Genomic DNA, 13,618 nt, shown 5'->3' with positions numbered 1-13,618 from the left:
AAATTTGATCACGAGACAGGATTCGAACCTGCGTTTCTTGCCTAACCGTAGCAACACCTAGCCTCTCGGCCACCCGTATGTAAACTTTGAATGATTTGATTGATACTCGATCCGGAAAACGTTTGTAGAGTGGTGTTCAAGCAATGGCATGAGAAATGTACGCAAAGTTGTGAGAATCATAAATCTTCATTAAGATTGGTGTGCGGATGTTCCGATCTTCTGTCGGGAGGACGTGAGAGAGGAGCGCAGCGCAGCGCATTATTCCATAAAGCTTTGAAAATCTGTTCAAACTTTACCGTGCAGACCATTTAAAGTATTTTTTTTTTCGAAATTAATACAACAGCAATTTATGCCCCTCACATGTAAAAGTTCTTATACCTCGCTTTAAAAGCTTTCGTGATTTGTTTAGGTGACAAAACTATCTTATTTGAGAAAATATATTTAGAGTTCTGTCCTAAATCCTTAGCGTCACGACTGATTCTTTTACTCGATAAGATGAAGCGCATAGAATGTAGTCGCGTATACCTACTGGAAAACGAAGGCGATTCGTTCCGTCGGCATTTCACCACCCTCTCTCTTGCCAGCGCTCAATCTATATAAATCTGTCGTATTTATGGAAACAAACTATTTTTGGATTCTTAACAAATTGATCTCGGATTCATAATCGAAATATAAGTTGTCGAAGCGCGTGTTTACGGCGAGAGACTCCCAAGTGTCGATACAAGTGCGGCTCAGATTTATAGCGTTATAATAATAGCTTACGCCGGAAATTGTACCGTTCTATCGCTGCCCACCGTGTTCTCATCAAAATTTTACAATTTGCCTTTATACGATCGGAGAAGATATAAATTTGAAGAATGAAGTAAAAGTAGTATGTTCTTTCAAGTTGATTTATTGAGTTTATGGGTACTCATAATGCATAAATGACAGGCTTAGATGTAATATATGAATTGAATCACTTTCGCTTTTGCAACCACAATATCAAATAAACGTTATCTGTATATAAGTGAAATACCAAGAAGCTCTTTTGAAGTACGCACGCAAATATGTTTCCAAAACTGTTGTTTATTCGGCAAGAATGGAATCGAAAGTATCGACCAACAGTTGGCGGTAACGAGGTTAAGTGCACGCTCGATACGGGTTCTTCTTTACGCCACATAACCATTGGTGGTCATTGAAAAGTTCCTAAAGTGTTAAGCGGTCATTATATTTTGTGAGCCGACACCAGTGCCAGCGGACCAGACACGGCGGCCTCGCCTCGGCACAACTGGATCTCGACTAACTGTTCCATCCATGAGCATGACACCCGCACGTACCTGAATTTTACGATATAATCTCTAGAAATACAATTTAGAATAAATACAGTAAATCTTCAATCAAATCCGATAAGATACAGGTCAGTTGCGAATTAGAGGTGTAAGGCGCCCAAAGGGAGAAAGGGAGGACAGGGGCTGGAACGCGCCGACTGCCGCTGCCGGGCGTTATCTCTTATCACCTTGAGCCGAGACAGCCGATGATGGATGGAGCGGTGGCTATGTGGGCCGCCGCCTCATCTCGCAGATGTATCGCTGGCAATAATTACAACGCCTCGATGCTGATTTTCTCGTTTTCGTGAGTGGGTCATTGACACTGGGTCAGTGTGTCCCCTCGGCTTATTGCTATCAACTGGCACCTTGTTGAGAAGTCATGATATATTTTTTAAAAGTACAAATACTTGATAGGGCTTGATTTACGAATTATTCTTTAAAATGCTTTATGTATGTTTTGAAGAATGTCTTGCTCACGCAGATGTTTTGTTGAACGATATATGTCTCTATTTTTGTTCACTTAGACTTTTGTCCCTATAAAATATAAGCATTAAGACAAAAAGATACATTATCTTATATACTAAAATCAAGTTTGATTAATGCAAATAGGATTCAATGATTGCGAAAAATATATTTGCACTCAATTTCGTATGTAAATATGTGATATTTGGTCCTAACAGCAAAAGAGAAAGTACGCGAATGGAACATTGGACTGAAATTAACAAGTTATTAAAGAAGGTCAGCAAGTGCATCAATGATTTTAATCGGCATGATTTGACTGCTCTGTATACTAAATACGATAGGCATTTACACGTAAATTTCGTCCGGTAAGGTCCGCAGTGTAGCCCCGCGAACTCGTTAGCAAAAGCTTATCAGATGTTTCGACGATTTCTCGGTACATTTCGCACGGTCCGTTAAACTCTATGTGAACACTTGTTGCCTTCGCATTCTTCACGGCGATGAAACAACGACCCTGCTACAGGCGCGTAATATTCACGATTCATTAACTTAGGCTTAATTTTTCCTTAAAATCTAGCGATAAATTACGATTTCTGCAACATACAGTTTGCACAGTAAATATTGCATTTCAACAATATTCTTTGTGTTTGTAATTTAAAATTGCGACTTCATAACCTGAATAAAATTTGCTACGTGCACAATTAAGGTCAATTTTGGGTCGAGAAACGCCCTTTTATTTTCAAAAATTTTTTGAATTTCACTTTTAAACTTAGCGGTATTTTCCAAATGTATTAATGCGAAAGGCACAAGAGTTTCTGAGTAAATTCTTTAGTTTCATTTGTGCAATGAGTATAATGAGCAAAATTCAGGAATGCGTGCGACCTGCGTGGGCGCCGGTCCATTGTTCCACGGAGCTGCTGAGCGCGCGCGCAGTGCTGACGTACAGCGTCAGGTGTGATCACTGTGCACCCGCTCAGGCATATCTTCCATTTATGTACTGCGTCAATAACACGCATAGCTTTAGGCTGGCATGGGTTTCGCGATACGTTTGAAGTTTGTATCTGTATGTGTACGTTTGTTACTTTTTCACGCAAAAACTATTGAACCGATTGCACTGAAATAACACATAGGCAACTTTTTACCCCGATGTTCCTACGCGATACGGACTTATGCGGGTGAAACTGCGGGGCGCTGGTAGTAAGTAGCTGGTAAAATGTAAGGTTTTTTTCAATTTTTAATGAATAGTGAGTTTCCCCATTCGGAATCAGACTAATGAACCTGTGATATGATCGGCTCGTATCTCTTACAATGAGATTCATAACACACGCGGTGTGAGCGGACAGGGTTACGCTGGACTTTCCTCGCGGGTGTTATTGTGGATGGTGTAAGGTGAGCAGTGAAAGTGTAGGCGTCTAGTTGGAACAATGTGTTAAATTGTTATTAATAGTCGAGTGTCGGCTTCCTCGCTGCGATTCCCGTCTTTGTTTGGTATTCGAGAATCGCATATACACGGTTTGCGCTTAGTGTATGTATAATGAGAGTATAAGATACAGTACCGGCAGATGGTGGAGCATTAATCTTGCGGCTGATAGTGAGGCTAATGAAGGAGCCGTTAGTCGACAGCCTGGGAAGCGGCTACAGTTACGCGATCTTCCCACGAGCTGACGGGTTGGGCACCGCCGCACCGCCGCACCGCCATGAGTAGCCTCTCTTATTCATCGTGTTATTTGCTGTATTCTCATTATATTTGTTTCAACAATTGCCCTAAACTGCTTTTTTACGTCTTTTCGAGAAAAGAATAGATAGCAAAAAATATGCAATAGTAGTCCTATGTGTACAGATAGAGCTTATGTAATCTATTTTGCACAATACTGAAATAAATGAATAAATCTCTGCAAGTACGTACGATCAGGATACCACTCGGTGAAACTGAGGTTATTTGTAGAGAGTGAATGCCCTTTGCCCTTCTGCTGGCTGCCCTACACTAAGTTCACCTATTCTTGAACTACTTATTTTAGTCATATACTACCGCGTCATGCGCACAAATTTCATAAAACATGTAGGTATTTAACTTTTTGTTAGGTAATCTTTATTAATTCTTACATCTTATCTTTTAATCTCAAATCACTTATACTTATTACTATTATAGTTTGTGTTAGATATTAGTATTTTCATCTGTGTGTCTGTGTGTATGTATACACAGCGAATTGTATGTGACGTTGGTTTCCAGAGGAGGAGGAGGAGTGCGGCATGTCGGAGGGCTCGGAGACGTCGGAGGGCGGGCGCGCCGACACGGACGACGAGGGCATCGAGCGCGACGCCGAGCCCGCGCCGCGCCGCCGCCGCCGCCTGCGCACCTTCCTGCTCAAGGACGTCATCGAGGTAACGCTCCTTACTCACCATTCGACCCTATCGTCTCGTATGTCTTATGCATTTCTGTAATTAATGCAGCATTAGCATATTACCTCTTAAATGTCACAAGCGAGCGTGTCCGATGATGGCTAATGTTTGCGTGTTAGAGCTCAAATAGTAATCTAACCACTTTCGACACCATCTTTCGTTAGAATTGTTAATTAAGCTAATTGAATAGAAACGATATTATGCATAATCTGTAAATGTTAATTGGCCAGCGCAAGATTAGGTCGGTATAATTTGTAAGCATAAATTTCCTCAGCAATTATGTTCTAACTCTCAGAGTACACGTAACGCGCACTAAGCGATATTGACACGTAGCGAGGAAGTGTTGGGGCGGCCGGCCGGGGCTGCTGTCATTTGTTCGAGATATGGAAGCGCCGCGCGCTGCGCACTCCGATACTTTACGAGCGCGCGATATCTTTTAGCGTATTGGGTGAAAGTACGCGACACTGTATATTCAATTAGAAGGAAAGTTTATGATGGTGCAATATTATGGTACATACTTTTTGTTATCGTATAAAATTAATGAGTTCTAATGGAAGCGGCTCATTATCACTTGCAATACGCGACGACTGCACTGCGCGCCGCATTATCGTGCGACGATACTTCAACTTTAATGGACTAGTCAGCTTTCCCGACTATAAATCCATATCGACATTAATATATTTAATTGTACAAACAAGCTTGCATAGCATTTTACGCAAGGATAGTTGTTCTTTATTTATTTACATATTTGTATTTCGGAAACAAACGATACAAAACATCTTGTATTCATCAGTTAAAATACATAATATATCAGCTATCAATAATAAAAATTGACCAATTTACCTTGCTACCTTGGTATCGCGATAGCATTCGTTTCGCTATTTGATCGGCGCGAGCAACAAAATCGTGGTTTTGCCAACTAATAAGCAACTAATTAGCTACAAATTCATGTATGCAATTTTGCTGGTTTCGCCTTGGTAGCATGATAGAGCTTAGCTTGGTGAACCGATTTTTATGATCCTTTTTTCACTTGAAAGTCAATACCGACCATGTGGTCCCATTTAAATTTGGTCTACTTCTGACAATTTGAAGGCGGTTTAGTTTTTTTGTCAAAAAATAATTATATAATAATAATATTATTCCCACGAACGGTTATCGCATATGTAGTGACCGGCCCGGCGGCCAGCGACCACGCAACGCTTCGAACTCGATCTGTCGCAGTGACGCCTTCGGCTGTCTCATAAGCGGCTTAATATTTTGTATTAGCAGTATTATATCGCCGGTATTACATGTAGTAACTTATGTAAAACGGCGGAATGCGAGCGGTCACAATTGGCTGTTTGCATTAATGAGTCGAGCTTGTTGCGAAACGTTGTAGCGTTGTAGCTGCAAGCTCGTTTTACAATATTTGTCTTAACAACATAACTTCCGTTTATATTGGTATTCACGACTTAGTTATGACTGAAGTGAAGCGAAGAATTAAGAGGAATAAAGAAATAAAAAAGGTGACGTCATCATAAAATTCCTGCTAATACAGCTTCGATTTCTCCAGCGCTGTCGGACCTCTGACCCGCCGCCTGTTTACATTGCGCGGTGCGCCGTTTATCTCCTTGCGATTTGTTGCTCTGCGAAGTAACTCGATGCTCGTTAACGAGTTCATTTCTATGAAAGTGCTATTATGAAATTGTATTACAAACAGCAAACACACGTCTCTGTTTAGTGTTAAAAATCTCAGAGGTTGAAAGCATTTTAATACTTTTCTTAGACTTAATAAATTATCGGCCGATGGAATGCTTGTCGTAAACAAATAAAAAATGTTTAGTGAGCAAAAATAGCGAGAGAAAAACCACAAGACCTCAAACTTTTCACTTTAACATCTTTAAGAAGAGTAGAAAAATGTAAAGAAGCAATTTCCTCGTTTTCTCAAACACTCCGCAAGTGGGTCGGGCGACGCCAGCTGCGGTCAGCTCTCTTTAAGTCATTTCGCAGATATTCTTTCTGCAATTATATCTAAGGATCCTGAGTAACGACGAACAATGAGAATCCCTTCAAGAACGGTGGCGATATCGTATAATTGAGCGAAGGAGGCGATAAATTGTCGCTGTGATGTTGATTACGTTGGGGAAGCAGCCTCGGACAAACGCTAAAGCGGCGTCTAATAAGCGTTCGCCATAAAAGCTGTATATAGATATGCCATAGAAGTTGTCATTATTCTGGTACTATTTGCCTTTCCGAATTCATTCACAAGTTACACTAGGAGGCTGTAAATATATTCAAAATAATTTTTATTTCGCGTTAAACTGCTAATTGTTCAATGTGTGCATTAATAGTACCCTCGACAACTTATAACTCGTGATGGCGTCATTGTTTTGCATTCTGTGTTGCAAGCGCATTTCGTCGACGCGGGTGATTATATTATTTCATTAATTATGTCGACTATTTGTTCTTGCTATATATATTGCAATGTAATGAAAGCAATTATTAATAATTTAAACATTACATATGATTCGAAATAGTTATGTAATAAAATAATATATCTTATCCATTTTGAACAGTATTTTGTTGTGGCCTTATTTTATTTATCTATGTTTTTCGGGTGCGCCTTTTACATTGAATATACAAGTGCATATAAGAAATCGCAAATGCGTTGTGCGCAGCGGTGCGTGTGGCACTGCGGCGGGCGCGGCGGGCGCGCGCGCGACGCGGCGGCGGCGGCGGCGCACTACCGCGCCGTGTGCCGCGCGCTCGTGGCCGAGGCGCTGGAGCTGGCGTCGTTCCTGGCGCGCGTGCGCGTCACTGCCGCGCGCGACCTCGGCGCGCACGAGGACTCCGCCAAGCATCTCGACACGCTGCACTTCTCCGACTGGGTACGCTGCAGACTCTCTCATTCTCTTCATCAAACTGAATGTCTACTCCCCGAATCCGAAACTGCAACATTACGGCTGCGGCTAGGATCTTGAGCAAGGGTCAGATAGTTTACCTAGATTTTATTAATATGTCAAAACAAGAGCATATACCTTCTTTCTTTCTTTCTACATAGAAGTGTATTATCCCTAAACTATTTAGCATTTGTTATATCTGTTACGCTCGAAGACCTAAAAAGCTCATTGAGCAAATTCAAAAAGTCAGTCACTCGCCGGCTTTACAGCGTGTGGATTATCGTGACCACGCTTCTTCAGAGTTCGAGCGTTTTACAAACAAATTCTTCCTCAAAAAGTTTTCAAACTAGGTTCTCAGGAATTTACATTAAGGTGCATTGTGAAACAACATCGATAGAAACCTGAATGACTTATCGAACATTTCGCGGTGTTAAGGCCCATATAAATATGAATAGCGTTGCGCGCTCTTGGAATTTGCTAGGAATTAATTATAAGCAAGTGTGGGTTGTGAACTGCCGCCTGTCGCACCTGATCGCTGACACACATACCTCTGTACGCAAATAGCTTCTTGCTGGAATTCTGTCTGGCGCTACTTGCAACCCAATGTACTTACCACAATCTCATGTGCACTGACCATCCACTGTTAGATAGACTCAGACACTCAATGACATTCTATCAGTTTTCTTTCTCTAGTGTAGTGCTTGACATAAATCTAAATGTATACAAAAAATGTACCTATGTGATTAAAAATGCTAATGCTATACTTTTGTATTATATTTAGTCAAACCGAAGGATTTGGAGAGCGCTACAAGTACGTATCTAGTGTCGTAGAATTGATATTACAAACATAATTATGTTCTCCCGAAGTTCAGCTGTGCTGAGGCTGTATTTTTATGTACATTTATGCATACATACTATAGTATTGTACGTATATGCAGTTATAATTAATGTACTAAAAGATAGGCGCCTGATACGTAGGACAACGCAAAGTTCCATTAGCTCAATTTCGACAACCGGTTTCAGGCGCGATTCTGGATGCAAGTGATCGGGGAGCTGCGCATGGGCGTGAAGCTGAAGAAGGTGAACTACTCTCGGACGCCCATCGAGTACGAGCTCACGCCCTATGAGATCCTCATGGACGACATCCGCTCGCGCCGCTACACGCTGCGCAAGGTCGACGGCGCCATCCCGCAGAAGTGAGTGCCGAGCCACCTGCGCCTTGGTATTTTTTTATTTCTTAGTTAAATTATTATAAATGTAACAAAACTTAGCGTACTATGCTGCGTAACAGTATAGATTTTATGCGGTTAATGGCGACGATGTCATTATAATAAAACATATCTTAATATAACAAATTTCTACAAATATCCCAATTTGAATAAGAATAACCCATAACACAACTAAATTATTATAGTATTTGTAACAGTTTGTATTTTTATTAATCGTTGTTATTCATGGTTAAAAGATATCCGTCCAATAATATGAAAATGTCACCTGTAACGCTAAAAGAATGGGAAAAATGGTTGTTTATAATTACTATATTCGACAAGTAAATTTCAAACAAATCAATGAAAACTCTATTCTTAATGGTTAAAGTTAAAAACACACAATCATTTTTAAAATTAGTGTAAGCGACATCTCTTGATAAGCTCGAGAATTAGAGTTACTTTCTTTTTAATACTTTTTCAAACCTATCATATTTACAAGGTTAATTTAACAATGATTTTTTTCCACAGTGTTAAGAAAGACGCACACGCAATGATACTCGAATTTATAAGAAGTAGACCTCCACTCAAAAAGGTGAGTCACTATTTTAATTAATCATTTTTAACTTCCCCCAAGATACACGATAAGCCCCTCCAATTAGTAACATTAAAGCTTAAAGATATTATGTTCATCTAGAATACAAATCAGAGTAGCCATTTTATTTCGGTTTTATCAGAAATGTTTTTATCAGAATATGTTGTATGTGAGAAAAATAAGGAAATAAATAAAGACTGAACCTAGCTCAAACTTTTGTGCGATTCATACAATAAGCTGGCTATTTGATTTATGATTATTATTATTACCATTTTGCAATTTTCATCTGTGCCCATTACTAGATTACAACAAAAACGTTTCAGTAAATCTGATGATACCATTATGGTGATACCATTATCATAAACGCCAAACCTTGTTGTGAAGATTGATTGATTGATGTTGTTTGCTACAATTTTGCTTAAATTGGATTTACTGAGAGGATCTGGGTGATAGTTTGTACAGAGAGAGATTATAGTGTAATTTAGTACATACGCTTAATTTTAGGTCAACTAATCTAGCGTATAGGCAAAAGAGGTCGATTTCCGTATTACTCAACTGTGTATTCTGCAGACACAGCTCAGACATAAGTGCAGTAAGGAGGAGTGTAGTGTAAGATCTGTTTGTGTGTGTGTGCAGGCGTCGGAGCGCAAGCTGGCGCCAGCGCGGCGCGAGGTGACGCCGCGCGAGCAGCTGCTGCGCTCCATCCAGCTCGGCCGCCCGCTGCGCCCCACGCCCTACTCGCTGCACTCGGCCCACTCGGCCCACTCGGCCCACTCGCCCCGCTCCGCCTACTCGCGTGCACACTGTGAGTACCACACTCTTAAGCTTACATGTATACGACATTTTTTTCAGCAGTACACAACGCAAACATAAACGTACAAAAATATAGCGCAAGCAGTAAAAGAAAGAGTGAATGAGTGGTGGCAAGTGTTACCTTACCTTCGCGCCGCCTTTATCGTCAGGTAGTTACTCCGATAATACCTGTTCTATTGCAGAAGAACACATTTATTTATGTTCCATGCACTGTATTATCTTTATAATTCTTTTAATTAGGTAATCAAATAATTTTTCTCAAAGTTGACATCAAAATTTTATGAAATAATACTCTTTATATAAAACACTCTATATATAACTTTATAAATACTCCTACGATAGATGGTTTAAATGCCGTTCGTTTTTCGGCGCCTGATGTAGCGTCCTAGCAAAAAGTACGATCGATTGCATGGCTTGTGTAGATTATTAAAATGGTTTGTGATCATAGAGCCTCCCGCTTTTGTCGCAAGGGTTATTTAGATGCAAATGGAATAGTAGATGAAGCTGGAAAGATTCACACGAACACGACGAAATGAGCTGTTTAGTTTTACCCACGGGACTGACACTGACAATACGGAATGGGTGATCTATTTGTGATAGCTTCACATTAGCTACAATTAATATACAAGGGTGAATTGTTTAATTAATATCAACCGAAGGAAAGTAAAGTAAAAAAAAAATTAAAATCTGAAATTCCAAAATCCAATCTAAATATTATGAAAAATTTTTGATTCATCAAATTGATTCAAAAAGACAAAAATTACAATTATATACATTGTTTACCTACTTACTTTAAGCAAATAATATTTAAAAATAATTTTAACAATAACTTTACTAATACATTCATTCAAACAAGAAATTATGTAAATTAAAGATTTAAAACAACTAATTAGAAATTATACATTATTAAAATATATTTATAAATTTATCAAAACACACAAAATATGACTTGATCGAGACCGAGACCATACTATACTTAAGGTGATGCCATTTCTGAAACAAATGATGCAACGACTTTATTTTTAAATTTTGTAGGACTGTTTGAGAATATGTCAACATTCACGATCTTAAGACAGTTTGTTATATTGATTTAAAAGCCTATTCATTGTAGCATTCTAACGCAGGTTAGTTTTAGATCTTTTGGTCGAAAATGGGGCGTATTCATCTGCACGAGAAAGCTCCGAAGGCGCATTAACATTTATCCTCTCAATAAGAAGAGAGCAGTCTAAAAAACCGTTTACTAACTTGTACAACTATGAAGAACAAGTCTCTCAGACTAGCATGATAAGTTAAAAAGTACAAAATATCAAATGGAAGCGAATCAATCAAACCTAGACTTAGAAATTCAATGGGTCAAGTGAAAAAAATTATGTTATTTATCCATTAAACTAGACAATGTGTTTGCAATACAGATCCCTTTCTTGGATGCAACCATTTTATATTAATGATTTTAGATTTCATGTTTATCCTTGCATTGTGGTAAGCGAATTTACGGAAATCTTGGAATGCAGAATGTTCGGAATTCGCAAAATTTTCCTAAAGCCAAGGCATTACAAAATTCCATCATGTGTGCCAGATGTATGTAGGCGACTTGGTTTCTATAGATTGACTACGTGACACGGTTTTGTTTTGATAATTTTTTTTTAACGAGAAGGAAGTCTTCAAAAGATACTCTACTTTGGGGAAAAAGTAGAGCATGTGGGTGTGTGGTCTACTAACTAAAACCACCTCGGCGGCAAAAATCAAAACATAGTACCCTGTTATTATCCTGGGATCTCCTATGGAACGCACCATTACATCAGCTATCTACCAGTGAGAGTTTCGTCAAAATCGTTCCAGTTGTTCCAGAGATTAAACGACAAACAGCTGTTGTTCCAAAAATTGTAAAAAAAAAAATTTTTTTGGTTCATAAACCGTGTGTTCATTCATAAGCATTTATAAAAAAGCTGTTAGACATTCGAATTTTCTTTATTGGTATAGATTTTAATCCAAGCCACTAACGAATTCATATCGTGTATTCGTTTTCCTTTGCCACATTTTGTAATTGAATCAAGTTCTGACAGTCACTGTACCACGACAAATATAAAAAAAAGATTGACGAATGTATTATGAACTCTATATTGCTCTCAAACGATATTATGAAAACATCACATTGAACACAGACGGTTGACGACTGTCAACACAATTGCTATGTTCTTGATTCACCTGAACGGCAAGTGAGGACTGCAGACACTGTAATATATCACAATATGTAGAGTAGATCTGTTAAATGAACGTTTTCTAACCTCGTTATTGAACTAATCATTATTTTTCAGGTCCTATAATATCCTGTCCCGATCCTATTTCCTGATCCCCGATACGAGCCACTTCCTTACTGATTTTGGATTTTTGTTAAAAATTCGAGAAGATTTTTATATAATGTTTTATAATTGTTTATTTTTATATTTTAAATAAAATATGAACTCATTACCTCCGTCTTTTTAATGCGCAGGTTAGTGTTACATAATACATTCACTACAATGGCCGGAATGTAGGTCTGTACGATTGAGGACGGTCTTTCACTTGTATGCATATTTGCTCATCGCATTAATCGCTTCGTGTATAATTATATATGATATGTAATTATAATTTATTTATAAATGTGAAGTATTCGTATCGCGTATGTACAGCGTTTATTTAAATAACTGGAAAGTGCATTAGTGAGTAAACATCGAGGCCGACGTCGTTTCCTGATTGAGAATGAAAATAATAATAATTCCCATTCCAAAAATACTTCATTTCATGCGCCTTAGCTACCAAACTAACAAAATGAATGGACTCGACGGGATCATAAACCAAGCTCAACTTGAAACTAGACTAGAAATAAGAATTATCAGCCAATTGCGATGTTCTTGTCTCCAACTTAGTAAGATGGGAAATGCAGTTCTCGTGTGAGTGAACAATCGCATCGTAACGTTCGCGATCATTAGCATCTACTTACAACTACTATCCTACTGTTCGAATATGTTCATACCCAGTGTATACCCTGGGACGTGCGAGCGGCGGACCGTCCGCGCACCCGCGCACCCGCGCAGCCACCGCGGGCTCCCACGGGCCGCCGCTTATCTGATGCTCCGCGCTCCAGTTTCGACACTCTGACTTGCCTCAGTCACAATAGGCTCTCCGACCCCATCCGTTATGTGCTTCATTGTTATTCACACCACATGTGACACGTCAGTACTTCAGTTTGGCAAAGATTTCGCCATGTCGCAGTTATTTGTATCTTAGAAAATGGCTTCAGTTCAAGTTGGTTATCGCTTAATTGTTGTGACACACATCAAATTTAATTTGAATATATGAAACTTCAGATTTACAATTTTAATGATGCTTTGTTTGAAATTAATTCATTTATGCAGGTAGGCAATAATATTATGGAAATAAGACATTTTATATAACATCCATAGAAAACGTCGAATTGTAATAAGTAATTCAGATGTCGACAGATTAAACATTGTGAGAATTTCGTGAATGTTACGCAACGTTTCATGGTTGACTACAGATCTAATATTTGGATGGACAAAACTTAAAAGCATTTCATATAGAAACGTTTGCAAGACGAGCCGAGGCGCGGATTGAGCGAGTATCCCCTATGCCACTCACCAGCCTCGTAAATAATTCGTATGTGAAAACTGATTGTCTGCTCTTGTTCGCGGGGAATACAAGTGAACGCGATAGATAGGTGTGTCAAGTTTTCCTTTTGATATAATTTATCATTAAGTTATACATGTTTCTGCTAAACTAAAAACAAAATCGGCGAGTTACGTAAACTTAAATTCAGCACGTCTCCCAGAAGTCTAGGTCAGCGCGGAAGACCTGTGTATTGATCCACGATCCGAACTTGCGTATTAATGCCAAGGGCACCGCTGCGAGCGCCGTCGTCAGCCTCGAGGCCTCACCCGCGCCTTCTGGATCATCTAAAAC

General features: G+C 39.2%; 1 protein-coding gene across 6 annotated transcripts in view; it reads left to right on the top strand.

The window, feature by feature from the left end:
- The window catches only part of LOC119831253 (protein spire), a 70,895-nt gene that overhangs the window by 41,379 nt on the left and 15,898 nt on the right, over window positions 1–13,618 (top strand). For 5 of the 6 annotated variants that reach the window (XM_038354587.1, XM_038354580.1, XM_038354572.1 and 2 more), the window contains exons 4-9: window positions 3,997–4,148; window positions 6,824–7,033; window positions 7,827–7,856; window positions 8,069–8,241; window positions 8,782–8,845; window positions 9,482–9,650. In XM_038354587.1, the coding sequence (XP_038210515.1) occupies window positions 3,997–4,148; window positions 6,824–7,033; window positions 7,827–7,856; window positions 8,069–8,241; window positions 8,782–8,845; window positions 9,482–9,650 (798 nt within the window). The remainder of the gene's footprint in view (window positions 1–3,996; window positions 4,149–6,823; window positions 7,034–7,826; window positions 7,857–8,068; window positions 8,242–8,781; window positions 8,846–9,481; window positions 9,651–13,618) is intronic. The other variant, XM_038354565.1, reaches the window with a different exon arrangement.

Source organism: Zerene cesonia, chromosome 1 (assembly GCF_012273895.1).
Source record: "Zerene cesonia ecotype Mississippi chromosome 1, Zerene_cesonia_1.1, whole genome shotgun sequence".
NCBI classification, from domain to species: Eukaryota; Metazoa; Arthropoda; class Insecta; order Lepidoptera; family Pieridae; genus Zerene; species Zerene cesonia.
Note: the sequence above shows the minus strand (reverse complement) of the source record. Positions and strands in the feature narration are given on the sequence as shown.